The sequence below is a fragment of the Oncorhynchus mykiss genome, chromosome 10 (assembly GCF_013265735.2).
Source record: "Oncorhynchus mykiss isolate Arlee chromosome 10, USDA_OmykA_1.1, whole genome shotgun sequence".
NCBI classification, from domain to species: Eukaryota; Metazoa; Chordata; class Actinopteri; order Salmoniformes; family Salmonidae; genus Oncorhynchus; species Oncorhynchus mykiss.
This window is the reverse complement of record NC_048574.1, coordinates 56,459,207-56,478,711: the sequence shown is the minus strand read 5'-3', so window position 1 is coordinate 56,478,711 and position 19,505 is coordinate 56,459,207. Positions and strand designations below refer to the sequence as shown.

The 19,505-nt window shown below is 42.9% G+C and overlaps 1 protein-coding gene across 2 annotated transcripts in view; it reads left to right on the top strand.

The window, feature by feature from the left end:
- The window catches only part of ctnna2 (catenin (cadherin-associated protein), alpha 2), a 672,433-nt gene that overhangs the window by 168,634 nt on the left and 484,294 nt on the right, over positions 1 to 19,505 (top strand). For both annotated transcript variants that reach the window (XM_036933400.1, XM_036933401.1), the window contains 3 exons: positions 9,170 to 9,336; positions 11,659 to 11,778; positions 13,794 to 14,060. In XM_036933400.1, coding sequence (XP_036789295.1) covers positions 9,170 to 9,336; positions 11,659 to 11,778; positions 13,794 to 14,060 — 554 coding nt within the window. The remainder of the gene's footprint in view (positions 1 to 9,169; positions 9,337 to 11,658; positions 11,779 to 13,793; positions 14,061 to 19,505) is intronic.

Genomic DNA, 19,505 nt, shown 5'->3' with positions numbered 1-19,505 from the left:
GACTGCTAACTTTTCTCTCCCAGGGAATACTGTATAGCTTTGTTTTGGTGTTTGACTTACTTTCAAGTGTTTGGAATTGAAATACGCATATGCAGACACAAACCCTCTAAACCACGCTAAAGGTTTAGGGGAAAGTCTTACCGAGCGTGGACTGTCGTTTGGTTTTCCGAATCCCGAGATCCAAAATCTCATTTCCCAGTGGTTAAGCGCTCGGCGGGTCAGAGTAATGGGGCGATCAAACGTTCCCTCTCTCTTGATGGATTAGAAGCAGGAGGAGAGAGTGTGTGTGTGTGTGTGTCTGTGTGTGTGTGTGCGTGCATGTGTGTGTGTTTGTTTGTTTGTGTGTGTGCGTGCGTGCGTGCGTGTGTGTGCATGTCTGGGTGTCCATGAGTGTGTGTGTGTAAGAGAGGGAAAGTGTGATACGTTCCTCTGATTGATACCCATTAAGCTCGGGCCCTGGCCTTGGCTTTGGAGAATGTAACGATCCCGAGATGTTTACTCCACAGTCACGCAACGTTAATGCTTTGATTGTCCGTGGTCGGTAGCACCACCGCCTCCGCAGTGTTGGAACACCGTATAGGCTATAGATGCCTGTTGAAGGGCTGTGATTCAGCCATTTGTAAACAGGTCACGCCGAAAGCCTGTGGCTCGGTACAACCCTCACCGTTCTCCAATGTGTAACACTACGCCTCGTCAAATAGTGCTGTGTTATCGTATTGGGAAGGTTTCCTTTCAGGATGGTCAACGTCGTCTATGAAGTCCCTTACAGTTGTTTTCCCGTCTGTAAGTTAAGTCCCCTTCAACGGCTGAATGAAGTTCAATGAGCCCTGGCTCGAAGCTGATGTTTTCCTCCGATTGGAATTGGATTGTACTGTATGTTCAATACTCAGATCAGCAGAAAGAAAAGTCGGGGCTTACCACCGGCAGCTGTTGTACACATATTCATCATCCATCCGGCTCTCAACATCTACAGTTTCCTCACATTTCATAGTGTGCACTGCAGACAGACTTGACACCATTCCAGATCCATGAAATGGATCAGTGGCACACTGGGCCGTGCAATTCCTCACCGAGCTTTGATCAGAGTTTCCACTTGTGCCCTAGTTAAGCCATGGGTGAGGGAGAAAGAGTGTGAACGAGAGCATGAGGATGAGAGTGGAAGAAGAGAAAATGGAGAAACGGAATTGAAGGAACACTGACATAGGGAAAGAGGGAGAGGACAGACTAGCCAGGGAGTGTGTGTGTGTGTGTGTGTGTGTGTGTGTGTATGCGTGTGCGCGCGTGTGCGCGTGTGTGTGTGTGTTTCACAAAGTATTCAGACCCCTTGGAGTTCTTCCCATGTTATTGTGTTTTACGAAGTGGGATTCAAATGGATTTCATTGTCATTTTTCCAATCTACACAAAATACTCCATAATGTCAAAGTGGAAGATTGTCGACTACAAAGACCAGGGAGCTTTTCGAAATCCTCATAAAGATGGGCAGTGATTGGTAGATTGGTAACAATAACAAATCAGCCATTGGATTTCTCTTTAAGCATTGTCAAGTTAATAATTGTGCTGTGGATTACGTATTAAACCACCCAGACACTTCAAAGATACAGTCATCCTTCTGAACGGAATGTCTCACAAAGAAGGGAACAACCTGTTGGTGGCAAGCATTGAATATCCATTTGAGCATGGTGAAGTAATTAATTACACTTTGAATTGTGTATCAATACACTCAGTCACTGGCTGTGATGGCTGTGATAGGAAAAAACTGAGGATGGATCAACAACATTGTAGTTACCCCACAGTACTAACCTAATTGACAGAATGAAATGAAGGAAGCATGTATAGAATACAAATATTCCAAAACATGCATCCTGTTTGCAACAAGGCATTAAGGTAAAACTGCAAAAAATGTGTCAAAGAAAATAGCTTTATTTCCTGAATACAAAGCATTATGTTTGGAGCAAATCCAACACAACACATCACTGAGTACCACTCTTAATATTTTCAAGCATGGTGGTGGCTGCATCATGTTATGGGTATGCTTGTCATTGGCAAGGGCTAGGTTTTTTTTAAAAACATGTATTATAGTTGATTGACTGTGAGCATTTGATGAAATGCACGCAGCATCATAACTTGAGATCTCTGAAACAGTCTGTGAGTAGCAGAGCATTTATGAGCGCATACGAAGCAGATTAGGGGAGACAGGGGCTATACCCGGGATATAGGCTATAATCTATTCAAATAGAGAGGCTATTGCACTGTTTCCTCCCACATGTTGTTGGAAGACCAATGCAAAAGTAATATGAGGATTGGGACACACAGGTTATACTTCATAATAATCATACATGGATTTTTAAACAAATGACTTGCATGGACACGTGGTTTTGTTTTGGAATGTGAGTTTGTTTGGCATTTTGCAATGTGCATCTAACTATTGACTCAGGGGGTTGACTACTTATAGAATCAAGATATATTAGTGTTTCATTTTTCATACTATTTTTTTCAAATGTTAGAATTTTTCTTCCACTTTGACGTTACAGGGTATTTTGTGTAGTTGACAAAAAAATACAAATTATTTTAATCCCACTTTGTAACAACAAAATATAGAAAAAAGCAAAGGGGTGTGAATACTTTCTGAAGGCACTGTATTCCCATGTGTATGTACAGTATCTACAACAGTATTCACGTGTTGTATTCTGCATGTTTAGTAGTAAGTGTACACTTCCTAGCCCGAACTTCTCTTCGTGTGCGCAGTGTGCTGCAATCTTAATCTACATTACATCAACGCGCTAGGAAACCAGGGAACCATTTTGCTTCTTCCTGAGTGGTGGTAGTGAGCTGAAAAGCTCCCTTAGTTTTAGCCCTGTGGTGGTGGTTGCATAGGTGGCAGCCTCCTCCTGCGTGGCCCACGCAACCACACAAGCACAGAAGGCCAGAGGTTGTAATGTCGTAACCCAGGGAACCATGTGGAATTCGTAGACAGAACAGAGAGAAGGAGTTGTGTTTGTACGTTCCCTTCATCACACTTTATCTGTACATCATATATGTCTGCCGTAGAGAACAAGTATGCTGTATGATGGTTCAAATGCAATCCAGCTTGGTTCATGTAAGGGGAAGCCATAGTATAGTCCTAGACAGAATGGCACTAGAGGTATATCTTACAGTGGCTCCCATGAAAACCCCAGTCGTTGGATCTAGAGAGGTAATTAGGAGTCACCTCAGACTAGCCTGATCCCAGATCTGTTTGTGCTGCATTGACAACTCTAATTGTCAGATATGGGCACAGTTAAGGGAACAGGCTAACCTCAGACAGAGCAGAGCTTTAGTCTCACTCGGGAATACTCTCCCTGTCTGAGGCCTTCTGATTCATAAATCCACTGACTGATTACACTGACTGGCTCCCCTTAAAGCCCTAAAGTACAGATACATCCATAGGTCATACACAGAAAAGCAAGCAAGCACACACGCACACACGCACACACGCACACACACACACACACACCCATCATAACTCATCGTTCCAGGCCGGTGCCGAGGCAGGCAGTGTGCGTGTGAGAGTTTGTGTGTGTGCGCGTGTGTGCGTGCGTTACGGTGACAGTTTGGTGGGCTTAGTGAATCGCCGCAGTCTGAAATCAGCATCCATAATGTAATCAGGAGGAGACGATTGGACGATAGGACTCAGAGGGTTATAGACAAGATTATAGGTTTGATGGTGGCTCGGGCTGCACACTGTTAAAATAACCTTTAGCTTCAAGGGTTTATGGGCAAGGACCTCTCTTTCCACACGGTACTCCTGCTAGCTCCTGTTTCATTTGCCTGTCTGAATTCTCCATAAATACAGAGTGAGAACGCAAAACAAATAAAATGTCAGTATGATCTTCAGGCAGTGGGAGCCTAAAGTGGGTGAACTGGACGTGGGCTTTCAGTTGAAAAGCTCCATGTATGGTAGTTCTTGACACAGTTCCTCGCGACTATATCATTTAAAAAGTCATGAACAAATGTACATTCAAATAGTGGTTGATCCTTCAATAAAGGACTGTTACTGTCATGGATTAGTCACCGAATAGAGAACCAGACACCATTTCAATCTTCTAAAATAGTGCCCCGTCAGTGTCAACAATCCCCTCGCTCATTATCTGCATCCAAAATGGCACTCTATTCCCTTAATAGTGCACTACTTTTGACTAAGGCGCATTTGGGACGGATACAACCTTTTTTTGTAGGCCACACCCTTATAATGGGACTTAATGGGATGTGGATTGTGGACATTTCTGATCCCCCCCCCAATGGGGTGTGACTGGGTCTGCTGTCCCTTCCTGTAGCTCAAGGTCAGCTAGCTAGTTCTTCCTGGTCTCATTGGCAGCCAGGGATTCAGCCTGATGGATTCGTTTCCTCATGAGGAGAGAGCTTTCCCATAAACAGTGAAAGGTCAAGCGTGAACACACACAGTGTATTGCGAAAGTATTCAGGCGCTTTGGATTTCTTCACAGTTTATTGTTACAAAATGTTATCAAAATGGATTTATTTAAATTTTATGTCAACAGTCTACACAAACATGTCTTAATGTCAAAGTGGAATACTTTATTAAACATTTTTTTTTAAGTTTAACAAACATTTTATAACTAAAATATAGTCGTTGCATAAGTATTCAGCTTCCTTAGTCAATACATGTTAGAGACACCTTTGGCATTGATTACATCTGTGAGTCTATGAGAGATTTGCACACCTGGATTGTGAAATGTTTGCCCCTTATTGTTTACAAAGTTATTCAAGCTCTGTCAAGATGTTGGTGATCATGGCTAGGCAGAAATGTTCTTGCCATAGATTTTCAAGAAGATGTAACTCAAAATTGTATTTTGGTCACTCAGGAACATTCACTATCTTCTTGGTAAGCAACTCCAGTGCAGATTTGGCTTTAGACTGCTTTACACCAGTAACTGAGAGCATGTACTTAGCTCTATTCCATGTATTTTTATCCTACAAAACTCCCTAGACCTTGCCGATGACAAGCATACCAATAACATGATGCAGCCACCGCCATGCTTGAAAATATGAAGAGTGGTACTCGGTGATGTGTTGTGTTGGATTTGCTCCAAACATAATGCCTTGTTGCAAACAGGATGCATGTTTAGGAATATTTGTATTCTATACATGCTTGCTTCTTTTCACTCTGTCAATTAGGTTAGTACTGTGGGGTAACTACAATGTTGTTGATCCATCCTCAATTTGTTCCTATCTCAGGCATTAAACTCTGTAACTGTTGCAAAGTCACCATTGGCCTCATGGTGAAATCCCTGAGTAGTTTCCTTCCTCTCCGGGCAACTTAGTTAGGAAGGACACCTCTATATTTGTAGTGACTGGGTGTATTGATACACCGTCCCAAATGTAATTAATTACTTCACCATGCTCAAATGGATATTCAATGCCTGCTACCAACAGGCTGTTCCCTTCTTTGCGAGACATTGGAAACCTCCCTGGTCTTTGTGGTTGAATCTGTGTTTGAAATTCACTTGCCAATTGAGGTACCTTACAGATAATTAAATGTGTGGGTACAGAGATGAGGTAGTCATTAAAAAACCATGTTAAACCCGATGGGAAGTGAAAGTAGATAAGGATTAAGGTTGTTAAAACAGAAATTTGGAATGGTTTGGAATGTTAAGGTAAGGGTAAAGGTTTGGAAGGTTAAGGTAAGGGTAAAGGTTTGGAAGGTTAAGGTAAGGGTAAAGGCTTGGAAGGTTAAGGTAAAGTAAAGGTTTGGAAGGTTAAGGTAAGGGTAAAGGGTAAAGGTTTGGAAAGTTAAGGTAAGGGTAAAGGTTTGTAACGTTAAGGTAAAGGTAAAGGTTTGGAAGGTTAAGGTAAGGGTAAATGTTTGGAAGGTTAAGGTAAAGTAAAGGTTTGGAAGGTTAAGGTAAGGGTAACGGTTTGGAAGGTTAAGGTAAGGGTAAAGGTAAAAGTTTGGAAGGTTAAGGTAAGGGTAAAGGCTTGGAAGGTTAAGGTTAGGGTAAAGGTAAAGATTTGGAAGGTTAGGGTAAAGGTAAAGGTTTGGAAGGTTAAGGTAAGGGTAAAGGTTTGGAATGTTAAGGTAAAGGTTTGGAATGTTAAGGTAAAGGTAAAGGTTTGGAAGGTTAAGGTAAGGGTAAAGGTAAAGGTTTGGAAGGTTAAGGTAAGGGTAAAGGTTTGTAACGTTAAGGTAAAGGTAAAGGTTTGGAATGTTAAGGTAAAGGTTTGGAATGTTAAGGTAAAGGTAAAGGTTTGGAAGGTTAAGGTAAGGGTAAAGGTAAAGGTTTGCAAGGTTAAGGTAAGGGTAAAGGTTTGTAACGTTAAGGTAAAGTAAAGGTTTGGAAGGTTAAGGTAAAGGTAAAGGTTTGGAAGGTTAAGGTAAGGGTAAAGGTTTGTAACGTTAAGGTAAAGGTAAAGGTTTGGAATGTTAAGGTAAAGGTAAAGGTTTGGAAGGTTAAGGTAAAGGTAAAGGTTTGAAAGGTTAATGTAAGGGTAAAGGTTTTGGAAGGTTAATGTAAGGGTAAAGGTTTGGAAGGTTAAGGTAACGGTAAAGGTTTGGAAAGGTTAAGGTAAGGGTAAAGGTTTGGAAGGTTAAGGTAAATGTTTGGAAGGTTAAGGTAAATGTTTGGAAGGTTAAGGTAACGGTAAAGGTTTGGAATGTTAAGGTAAGGGTAAAGGTTTGGAAGGTTAAGGTAAGGGTAAAGTCTTGGAAGGTTAAGGTAAGGGTAAAGGTAAAGATTTGGAAGGTTAGGAAGGTTAAGGTAAGGGTAAAGGTTTGTAACGTTAAGGTAAAGTAAAGGTTTGGAAGGTTAAGGTAAAGGTAAAGGTTTGTAAGGTTAAGGTAAGGGTAAAGGTTTGTAACGTTAAGGTAAAGGTAAAGGTTTGGAATGTTAAGGTAAAGGTTTGGAATGTTAAGGTAAAGGTAAAGGTTTGGAAGGTTAAGGTAAGGGTAAAGGTAAAGGTTTGGAAGGTTAAGGTAAGGGTAAAGGTTTGTAACGTTAAGGTAAAGTAAAGGTTTGGAAGGTTAAGGTAAAGGTAAAGGTTTGGAAGGTTAAGGTAAGGGTAAAGGTTTGTAACGTTAAGGTAAAGGTAAAGGTTTGGAATGTTAAGGTAAAGGTTTGGAATGTTAAGGTAAAGGTAAAGGTTTGGAAGGTTAAGGTAAGGGTAAAGGTAAAGGTTTGGAAGGTTAAGGTAAGGGTAAAGGTTTGGAAGGTTAAGGTAAAGGTAAAGGTTTGGAAGGTTAAGGTAAGGGTAAAGGTTTGTAACGTTAAGGTAAAGGTAAAGGTTTGGAATGTTAAGATAAAGGTAAAGGTTTGGAATGTTAAGGTAAAGGTAAAGGTTTGGAAGGTTAAGGTAAAGGTAAATGTTTGAAAGGTTAATGTAAGGGTAAAGGTTTGGAAGGTTAATGTAAGGGTAAAGGTTTGGAAGGTTAAGGTAAGGGTAAAGGTTTGGAAAGGTTAAGGTAAGGGTAAAGGTTTGGAAGGTTAAGGTAAATGTTTGGAAGGTTAAGGTAACGGTAAAGGTTTGGAATGTTAAGGTAAGGGTAAAGGTTTGGAAGGTTAAGGTAAGGGTAAAGGCTTGGAAGGTTAAGGTAAGGGTAAAGGTTTGGAAGGTTAAGGTAAGGGTAAAGGTTTGGAAGGTTAAGGTAAGGGTAAAGGTTTGGAAGGTTAAGGTAAGGGTAAAGGCTTGGAAGGTTAAGGTAAGGGTAAAGGTAAAGGTTTGGAAAGTTAAGGTAAGGGTAAAGGTTTGTTAAGGTAAAGGTAAAGGTTTGGAAGGTTAAGGTAAGGGTAAAGGTTTGTAACGTTAAGGTAAAGGTAAAGGTTTGGAAGGTTAAGGTAAGGGTAAATGTTTGGAAGGTTAAGGTAAGGGTAAAGGCTTGGAAGGTTAAGGTAAAGTAAAGGTTTGGAAGGTTAAGGTAAGGGTAAAGGTTTGGAAGGTTAAGGTAAGGGTAAAAGTTTGGAAGGTTAAGGTAAGGGTAAAGGCTTGGAAGGTTAAGGTAAGGGTAAAGGTAAAGATTTGGAAGGTTAGGGTAAAGGTAAAGGTTTGGAAGGTTAAGGTAAGGGTAAAGGTAAAGGTTTGGAAGGTTAAGGTAAGGGTAAAGGTTTGTAAGGTTAAGGCAAGGGTGAAGGTAAAGGTTTGGAAGGTTAAGGTAAGGGTAAAGGTTTGGAAGGTTAAGGTAAATGTAAAGGTTTGGAAGGTTAAGGGTAAAGGCTTGGAAGGTTAAGGTAAAGGTAAAGGCTTGGAAGGTTAAGGTAAAGGTAAAGGCTTGGAAGGTTAAGGTAAGGGTAAAGGTAAAGGTTTGGAAGGTTAAGGTAAAGGTAAAGGTTTGTAACGTGAAGGTAAAGGTTTGGAAGGTTAAGGTAAGGGTAAATGTTTGGAAGGTTAAGGTAAGGGTAAAGGCTTGGAAGGTTAAGGTAAAGTAAAGGTTTGGAAGGTTAAGGTAAGGGTAAAGGTTTGGAAGGTTAAGGTAAGGGTAAAAGTTTGGAAGGTTAAGGTAAGGGTAAAGGCTTGGAAGGTTAAGGTAAGGGTAAAGGTAAAGATTTGGAAGGTTAGGGTAAAGGTAAAGGTTTGGAAGGTTAAGGTAAGGGTAAAGGTAAAGGTTTGGAAGGTTAAGGTAAGGGTAAAGGTTTGTAAGGTTAAGGCAAGGGTGAAGGTAAAGGTTTGGAAGGTTAAGGTAAGGGTAAAGGTTTGGAAGGTTAAGGTAAATGTAAAGGTTTGGAAGGTTAAGGTAAAGGTAAAGGCTTGGAAGGTTAAGGTAAAGGTAAAGGCTTGGAAGGTTAAGGTAAGTGTAAAGGTAAAGGTTTGGAAGGTTAAGGTAAGGGTAAAGGTTTGGAATAAGGTTAAAACGGAAGAAAATAAATAAAAAACTGCCTGTGGTTTAAGCCCTTCCTCTATATCCCCATCCACCACACCTACTAGATGGTAATACATGCTCACGTTTCCCCTAGTGGACTCTATTGAAGGCTTCTCCCGATGTCTTGGGGACCTGGACAAACGTCGAATACTGTAGTCTATCTGGTGTGATTTCGCTGCTGACACACCTCCAACTTCAGCCACATCTCTCTCTCTCTCTCTCTCTCTCTCTCTCTCTTTCTCTCTCTCTCTCTCTCTCTCTGTCTCTCTGTCTCTCTCTCTCTCTCTCTCTCTCTATCTATCTCACTCTGATCCCCCTCTGCAGGTGATTCAATGCGCGTGGCCTCCCAGGAGTTTGCTGACGACCCCTGCTCCTCAGTGAAGCGGGGCACCATGGTGAGGGCTGCCCGCGCCCTGCTCTCCGCCGTCACCCGCCTGCTCATCCTGGCCGACATGGCCGACGTCATGAGGCTGCTGGCCCACCTGAAAATTGTACGTAGACTCATAGTCTACGACTACTCTGTAACAATGTCCTTTTGCTCTTCTCCACTGATACAAGGGACACATCTCAATTGCCTTAAGTGGCAACCACTCCTTGTCTCATCCGGAAGAGATTGAGATGCACCCCATCCCATGGGATATATTCTGAAGTGATAGTGAAGTTTGTGTGTTTCAAACCTCTGTGATTGTCACCCCATGCTTCCAATGGTTTGATTAAGCACCTAAGGTGGAACTTATGCGTCTGAGTACAAACCTTTGGTCTAGGACCCCGTCGTAACCTCTTAACTTTTATTCAAACGCTGTGAACGAAGGCTGTTTGAAGTCGCTGTCGGCTAGTTTGCATATCTTTAAACGCGCCACAGAGTGGCTCCCCTACCAGCTACAAAGTCAGCTGGCCTTTGTAGATAGATCCAGCAGGACACACACACACACACACACACACACACACACTCAAGCTTTGGGGTGAGCCAACCACTACTGTACCACCCCCCCCCCAGCCTTTGGCTATCAACAGGGACATACTACAGGTTACAGAATAGTCAGCATCTTTAGTAAGTACAGTCACTCTGTCCTCTTAGTCATGGGCCTTGGTCAGAGTAGTGCATAGAGAATAGTGTGGCATTTAGGATGCATGCAGGACACTTCTTTTCTCTTCACCTAGTATGTGGACGGACACTGTATCAAAACACACTAGGAGTTCAAATGCCTTTTGCGATCCATAGAGGCGTTCTTGGACACCTTCAGTGAGTAACTTCCCCATGTCCTGTCCCATCCCCTCCCCAGTGTATCCCAGCATGCCCTGCTCTAATCCACAGCGCCACTGATCACCGCTGATCCCTGAGAGCTCTACGCTCCCCCTGGGCCATAGATTAGCATATATATGAGCCAGAACCTCCTTAGTAGAGCACACACACGTGCTGGAGCTTACACACACACACACACACACACACACACACACACACACACACACACACACACACACACACACACAGAGACAGACAGACAGGCAGACAGGCAGACAGACAGACAGACAGACAGGATGTGATATAATGGATACCCTCTATACGGAACAAGGAGATATGAACCACACCTACTGTACATGTCACACCGCTTAGATGGAAGGGTTATGAAGCCTTTATGTTTACAGGACACATACATGTCACAAGTTAGGATTTGGGCTGTAGTGCTTTTATTGTGATCCAGTGCAGTGCTGGTACAACTGCCCAGACCTACACACACACACACACACACACACTCTCAGACAGTTCATCTTCTAGAACATTTAGGGTGTCCCCGGGAGCCGAGAGGGGGCTTAACTCCAGTCTGTGCCTAAGCTTCGCCATCAAAGGCCACTTATAAGTTCTCTCTCTCTCTCCTCTCTATTTTACTCTTTCTTTCTCTCTCTCTCTCTTTCTCTTTTCTCTCTCTCTCCCTCTCTCTTTCTTCTTTCTTTCTCTATCTCTCTTGTCTTTCTCCTTTTCTCTCTCTCCCTCTCTCTTTCTTCTTTCTTTCTCTATCTCTCTTGTCTTTCTCCTTTTCTCTCTCTCCCTCTCTCTTTCTTCTTTCTTTCTTTCTTTCTCTCTCTCTTATCTTTCACCTTTTCTCTCTCTCCCTCTCTTTTTCTTCTTTCTTTCTCTCTCTCTCTTATCTTTCTCCCTTTCTCTCTCTCTCACTCTCTCTTTCCATTACAGCCTCTGTCTGCTCTTTCATAACGGCTACAGAAAGTAGTTGAGAATAATGATGGACCAGCACATACAGGGATGAGGATCGCTAAAAGGGGACCATTTAAAAAACTCACACAAGTTAATGGCCACACTAAAAAAAATCTTACCTTCATTTTGATCCCGCCAAGCAAAGCCTTATTATTTTTTATACAGGTGTAGGATTTAATTTGATCACCCTGATGCAGGAGAACTTTCCTGCAATGCAAGACATTTAAAACGTGTAGTGTATTTGAGATTTAATAAGGCTTCTGAAGTTTGTAATTTCCCCTTTGAAATTTCAGACCAGATTTTTTGTTCTACCCCTACAAAAATGTCCATTAATTATAATCCACATACTAATTCACATGACATTGTTGCTGGAGGATTATTTCCCTGCTGAAGCAAACTGGCTCAAATTGAGAGCCTACATCTGTAGCTGAAGTTTTGTCTCTTAATGAAAATACTTAATAGAAAGCCTTAAGGTTCAGAGGTTAGCTATGTCCATACACTTTTTACAAATGTTAAATATCTGTGTGTGTGTGTGTGTGTGTGTGTGTGTGTGTGTGTGTGTGTGTGTGTGTGTGTGCGTGTGCATGTGTGCGTGTGACAGGTGGAGGAGGCCTTGGAGGCAGTGAAAAATGCCACCAACGAGCAGGACCTGGCCAACCGCTTCAAGGAGTTTGGCAAGGAGATGGTGAAGCTCAACTATGTGGCTGCCCGCAGACAGCAGGTAACACAGACACACTCACACTGACAGGTAATAGTCAAATGAGCGTGTGGTACAGAGAAACGGGAAGACTGCTCACACACACACACACACACACACACACACACACACACACACACACACACACACACACACACACGCACACACACACAACTGTACCTCCAGCACCATTATCCCCTCTAACCGGCAGTGATGTGTTAAACCTCGAGACGATCAGATCCAGCCAGGGGAACTGTAGAATGAAACCAGTAGCCCGGGCCGACACATTTAAAAAACAGATAGATAGACGGAGAGCCCTTCGGCTCATACCAAGACACAGCGAGGACTCTGATTCTCTATCATAGCAGTACATCGCACACACGCACTCGTGCACAAAGCAAGCTGAGACAGTCTCTGTCATGGCACTACATCACACCACTGTCTCTATAGCCAGCCTAGGGAGAGGGAAACGACTCTGCTCCCAGCACCAAGCTATGCTCTCGGTCATAACTGAACGCCTTCTCCAAAAGCACGTTTAAAAGCTGAGCTGTAGCCGTGGATTTGTGACTGTGCCGTAGCACACCGTTTCTGACCGAGGAATGACTGAGCTTGCGTCTCACATGGGGACACTGCTTTTGGGCAGGGCCCACAGACCTCAAAAGTCAAATGGAGTGCACTAGATCGGGAACAGGGTGCCATTTGGGACACGTGCGGGATGAGTTGAGCTGCCATCTCTCGGTTGGTTGACTCACATATCAGCGTACCTGGAAATGCCTCTTAAAACATCGCCATGGAAAAATAATTTCGGAATTCAGGGGAAATTGTTAATGTCTTTTAGTGCCTTCTTAAACCTCCACTAAGTTTGGGTACTTTTGGGAAGTGGAACGTCTTTCAGGGAGTGCTTTTTTTACCTTTCTTAGAAGGAGACCTCTTAATAATGCATACGTAGAGTTTTGACAGGAAATCCATGATAAGTAATGTGTTACACTCTCAGTCGGAACTGTTGGGTCACGGAAGTTGCACTCTTCGAGGGGACTGGCTTCACATGAAATGTACGTCTTTACATCAAGAAGGTCTGTCTATCAAGGCTTTATGGTGTGTGAATAGAATGCGCGTAGACCTATTGATTGCATGCAATTTAAAGCCTCAAGGTTGAACTTTCAAATCAACACACATCTTATGCCCACAATAATGGTACGTGACGATTCATTTGAGTGTGTTTCATGAAATATTCAGCCTTCGTTCGAATATTATCTTGAGAGTGATTTCAAACAAAGTGACAGTACCTCACACTTTTCTAATCAATTCCAATACTGCTTCAAAACAAATACGTTTAGTATCTTAGTCAAATTCTGCAGGTTTACTATGTTTATATGTAGCATGTCCTAACAAGTTCAGCATTTCCTAAGCAATATAACATTTCTTAACCAGTATCTCACATTTTCCTAACCAATATAACAATTCCTAACAATTATACAGCATTTCCTACAGTATATAACGTTTCCTAAACAGTTTACAACCTTTCCTAACCAATATACACCTTCCTAATAGACACACACCTTCCCAACCGTCCTAATATTGAGTTGCACCGCCCAATTTTGCCCTCAGAACAGCCGCAATTCGTCAGGCCATGGACTCTACAAGGTGTCTAAAGCGTTCCACAGGGATGCTGACCCATGTTGACTCCAATGCTTCCTACAGTTGTGTCAAGTTGGCGGGATGTCCTTTCGGTGGTGTACCATTCTCGATACACACAGGGAACAGTTGATCGTGAAAAACCCAGGAGCGCTGCAGTTCTTGATGCAAACCGGTGCAGTCTATGTCATGGAAAGAACAGGTGTCCCTAATGTTTGGTTTACTCAGTGTATAACATTTCCTAACCATAACATTTTCTAGACAATATATAACATTTCCTAAACAGTACACATGTCCTAAACATTATACAGTATTTCCTAAACAGTCTACAACATTTCCTAACCAGTATATAGCACTTCCTGACCAGTATATAACATTTCCTAACTCACCCGTCTCGTTTTCAGGAGCTGAAAGACCCCCAGTGCCGGGACGAAATGGCAGCGGCACGCGGCGCCCTGAAGAAGAACGCCACCATGCTCTACACCGCCTCGCAGGCCTTCCTGCGCCACCCGGACGTGGCAGCCACGCGCGCCAACCGCGACTACGTCTTCAAGCAGGTGCAGGAGGCCATCGGGGGCATCAGCAGCGCCGCCCAGGCCACCTCGCCCGGCGACGAGAAGCACGGCCACGCTGGCATCGGCGAACTGGCCGCGGCCCTCAACGAGTTTGACGTGAGTACCGTAACCGATTTGGCTCTCCTCAGCCCCCGTGATGAAGTCGGAAGCGTTGTGTGGAGTTCTACGGTGTCTGCAAGGCTGTGAGTCTGGCTGTGGTCTATTTCTAAGGCCGTGCCCAGGTGGGTCCCAGGCAGTGGTTTCCGTTTCCTCCCCTTCCTCTCTCTGTGCTCTGTGGCTACATCACAAGTATTAGCCTTGTATCCATGTGTTCTCCAAAAGGGCAACCGTTCTGGCAAAGCGTCTTTGAAACAGATTCTTGTATTGTATTGATGCTTTTTTGGGCAGACACGTTAGAGTGTTTGACAGTTGTCCAGAGTACTTTACACTTGATTTACTCTACGGTACTGTACACCCATGGACTTGCACAGAGAGACAGAACAGTGAATGCAGCTGACTAGCATTACCACTGAATCCATCCACTGATATACTCTCACATTCCGTCACCACACTCCCCCAAAGCCTCGAAAGATCTGGATTCAGAGAGACTTTTGCCCTCTTTTTCAACAAACTGCTTGGGTTGTCTCTGTTGCCTCTGCTTTCATAATAGATTGCTTTGACACCCTTTTCATGACGTACAACGTGATGAGGCTCTATCTGCAACCGCAGCCAACAATTATATCAGACCATGAATTATTCAACTAACATTTGCAAAGGGAGAGAGAGTCACAGAGGCACACAAACACTAACGCACGCGCACGCACACACACACACACACACACACACACACACACACACACACACACACACACACACACACACACACACACACACACACACACACACACACACACACACACACACACACACACACACACACACACACACACACACACACACAGACACACAGCCAGACAAGACACACAAACACACTTCCGTTTCCCACCTCAGGTGTGTGGGACTGACTTTCCCAAATTCATCTCTTCAGTCTTTTGATTCCCCAACACAGCCTGCGATACCATCACGTACGTATTGCATATCGTCTGTTATTTCCTGTGTGATGATATGATTTACAGTAACTTCGACAGATGACTTAATTCACCTTGCGTACGGGCTGAGCATTTCTAAACGTCGCTATTGGATCAAAGGATTACTCTGAGGCAGGTAATTTACAAGCTGAACAAATGGCACCTCAGCAGATAAGTCCGTGTACATTATTGTGTATTGTCCTATCTAGTGTACTACTTTTGACCAGAGCCCTACGAGCACCATATAGGGAACAGGGTGCCGTGAAACCCTGCTGTTTTCATTCATCTCTGTATGTAATCTTTCATTTAACCTCCCTTTAAGTACACATGTTTTCATGCATCTCTGTATGTAATCTTTCATTTAACTTCCCTTTCAGTACACATGTTTTCATGCATCTCTGTATGTAATCTTTCATTTAACTTCCCTTTCAGTACACACACTGGCAGCACTGGAGGAATACATCAATTACAAGGATATTCCTAAATATTATTGCTAACTTGTACAAAGAAGTGGCGTCAAACGGTGGCAAATACCAGAATTGTTTCTGCTGCTTAGAGAAATGACTAAATGCTCCCACCTAGTGGCCGACGACTGTAAATACACATTTGACTGATCACAGCGGATTGAATTCAGAGCAGTGCCCATCTCAGACTAGGAGTGCTGATCTAGAATCAGAGCGACTGGCTGTCTGTCGTCATACTGACTATACATGGACTGAAAGTTAACCGTTCTTATGATTAAATTAAAATGCAATTCAACATTCTTCATTAGATATGTAGTCATATATCAGATGCTCTTATCCAGAGCAACAAGAGTTAAGTGCCTTGCTCGGCAATTCAAACCAGCAACCTTTTGGCTACTGGCCCGACTTTCTTAACCACTAGGCTACCTGCCAACCCCATTTAAGTTACATACTAATAAGGAAATATATTTTGAGGGAGAATATTGAAAAAGTAATGATATCTAATGTGATTGGTTTGATTGATTGGGCATGTATTATTGTCATTGTAGTTCGAAGCGTGGCTTTGAATACATTAGCAGCTATTAAATGCATTTTTGGTTAATCTGATAGTATTCCGTGTCATGAGTGTATTATGCCTGAAGTGTAAATTGGTTGTCCATGGGACCTTTAGTAGGCTGTAGTGCAACAAAAACACATCACTCGTGTGTTATCCTTTGGCTTGGCTAGCATACCATGTGGTTTGTGGTCCTCTTTAAGGTGTCCTCATGCTTCCCACCCTAAACGGTTCGGAACAGTTTGTGCATATATCATGACGACATTTTTCATGATTTGTTTATTTTATGGCTGTCTGTGACTACATTTGTCTCAGAGGTAAGCCGAAGTTTGAAAGCTAAGTCCACGCCTCTACGTCGGTGATTGGTCAACAGTAGGGATTCTTCAAGTCTTTGCTGTCATTCAGCGAGAGACGACTCGTTTTCATGCACGTTTTTCAAGGGAACCTAGAATGCAGATCACAGGAGGCTGCTGAGGGGAGGACGGCTCCTAATAATGGCTGGAACGGAGCATATGGATTGGCATCAAACACATGGAAACCATTGGAGTTGGATGTATTTGATACCAGTCCACATATTCCGTTCCAGCCATTACCATGAGCCTGTCCTCCCCAATTAAGGTGCCACCAACCTCCTGTGATGCAGACACCTTTACAGGGCATGATGTGCTGTAAATAGACCACAGGTAGACCGGTAGCTGAATTTAATTTGTATTATAGTGACCCCATGTGGCGAAGTTGAAAATTGCAAGCTTGTCTCTACAACTGTCACTCAACACCTGCAATGTAGATGAGGCTAACACTTCCTTAGATATATCAAATGCAAAGCCTAAACATCACATTGAATGTGTTAAACATTTTTCAAATGGTGGTGAATATATAGCCTGGTCCCAGATCTGTTATGGTGTTGTACAGACAACTCCTGTGGTCATTGGCTATACAGAACAAACAGATCTATACGTCTGGATATACATGATCGACATCCAAGATGACAGCTGTAAAGTTTGGCGTGTTGGCAGTGTTTTAATTTAAGATTTTAAAATATAACATTTATAGATACTGGCCCTTTTTGTACATCATGTTGATGTCCTTTCAACAAGGTATGCGGTTTTAAACAGAAGATCAGGCTGAAAGACCAGATTGGCACAAAGCATTTTGGCCACGGGAAATAAACCCTATTTAACACGTTCGTAAATATCCCAGCTGGCACAGTCCCTCCAAAAGGGCGATTAAGGTCGGAGGTAAACGCCAAATAGATGGTGGAAAACTGTCACGCCCTGACCTTAGAGAGCTTTTATGTCTCTATTTTGGTTTGGGGTGGGCATTCTATGTTCCTTTTTCTATGTTTTGTATTTCTTTGTTTTGGCCGGGTATGGTTCTCAAATCAGGGACAGCTGACTATCGTTGTCGCTGATTGGGAACCATACTTAGGTAGCTTTCCCCCGCCTATGTTTTGTTGGTAGTTGTTTTCTGTTTAGTGTTCTGCACCTGACAGGACTGTTTCGGTTTCGTTTATTCACTTTGTTATTTTGTTCTAGTGTTCAGTTTAATAAAAGTCACGAACACTTACCACGCTACGCTTTGGGCCGATTCTTCCTCATCAGACGACGACGACCATTACAAAACCTCTGAATTACTCTATGCCTGTTACTGTCTGGACATGTTCATCAGTTCCCCGGCCCATTTTCTAGTGAGGAATCCATTGGAGCAGCGGCATGCTACAATGGAGAAAGACAGAAGGGTAGGAGCCCTCTCTTTCAGGTATGCATAATAAACAGGGAATTTACAGACCTTGATCCTGACAACCAACCTAATCCTCCTGCTTCCATCTGCTGTCCGAGCGCGACCAGGCAAGGATGCCGAGTGAGGCCCCAGACGAGACAGTCTGTTGTGCCGAATGGATGTGGAACGAAACGGGGATAGGGGCAGAGGACCTGAAAGGCAAGCCCTAGGTCAGATGGCAGGGCGAATCCTGGATGGGAGCTTCAGTGCAGCGATTGGACTGCAGAGAGTCAACACTCATCTCAAGTGAACAATTTTAGCTGACAGTTTCAACAGATGAGGAGTACTTGACTCTAGAGAATGTGTTTCCCACGAGAAGGCGACCCATCCTTCATCTCGACGTTAGAAGCCTTCGCCTACACTCCGGTAACTGTAAGGTGGGAGGGCTTTGAAACATGGCTAGACGGTTCGATTAAAAAATGCTGAGATTGAAGTTGTAAATGATGTAGGAATTAGAAGAGACTGCGATCGCGAAGGCGGGGGAGTTTGTATTTATGTAAGATCAGATATTGGGTTCAACTATAGATCAGATTTAAGCCCTGACTTAATTAACTATAGATCAGATTGAAGCTGTGTGGTTGGACATTATATTACCAAAATGCAAACCCATTATAGTCGGAACCTGTTACAGACCACCAGAACAGCATAAGGTTTATGAATTGTTGGAGGAGACTTGTTCAAACTGTACAGATTTTGGTAAATCAAATGTTCTTGTTAATGGTGATTGTAAATGTAATACAGACAACCTCAAAAAGGAAAATGCAACTTTTTAAAGCTCTTAAGAATTGATGTAATCTGTTTTCTTTACACCAGCTGATTAATCAGCCCACCAGGGTCTGTCCTTCTACCCAAACCATCATTGACTTTGTGTCGGTGTCGGATAGATCAAGGATGTCAAACAGTGGGGTTGTAAACTATGGGCTCAGCGAGCCTTGCATCATTTTTCTGTACAAGGAAGGTTCATAAAACTGTTTTTAATTGTCATAACTCCAATAAAAATTAGGTCTATGAAGAGCTATAGTGCAGATGTTTTTGTTCATTGTTTGAGCAAATTGGACTGGTCTGCCTTATTAAAATGCAATGAGGTGAAAAATGCCTGCAGCAATTTTAAATTATTGTTTTTAGATGCTGTAGACAAGGAGGCTCCAGAAAAAAAATGTTAGAACTAAGCAAAGAACAGAACCATGGATAAACAATAACATTTTAAAGGCAATTAAGCTTAGACATGAACGCTTTGTAGAGTTCATGAAATACAGGGCAGATTGTATTATTTATAAACATTATGAAATTAGGTTAACAGGATGATAGAGAAGGCCAAGAAAGATTATTTTAATGTCAACACATTTGAGAATGGCGTGTGAAGCTGTTTGGTTACGGTAACGGATTCAAGCTCAACGTCTTAGCTTGGACTTTGGAGGAAAGGTCACATCAGGCAAGACTGTGGTTGCTGCAGACAGTCTGAATAGCAATTTTACGACTATAGCTAATACATTAGTTAGAGTTACCTTGTCAGTCAGATTTTTATGGGGAAAGTCAAGTCCAGCAGTGTTGCTCGCAGCAGGGGATTCAAGTCGGGGCAGCAGGGTAGCCTAGTGGTTAGAGCGTTGGCCTAGTAACCGGAAGGTTGCAAGTTCAAACCCCCGAGCTGACAAGGTACAAATCTGTTGCCCTTGAACGT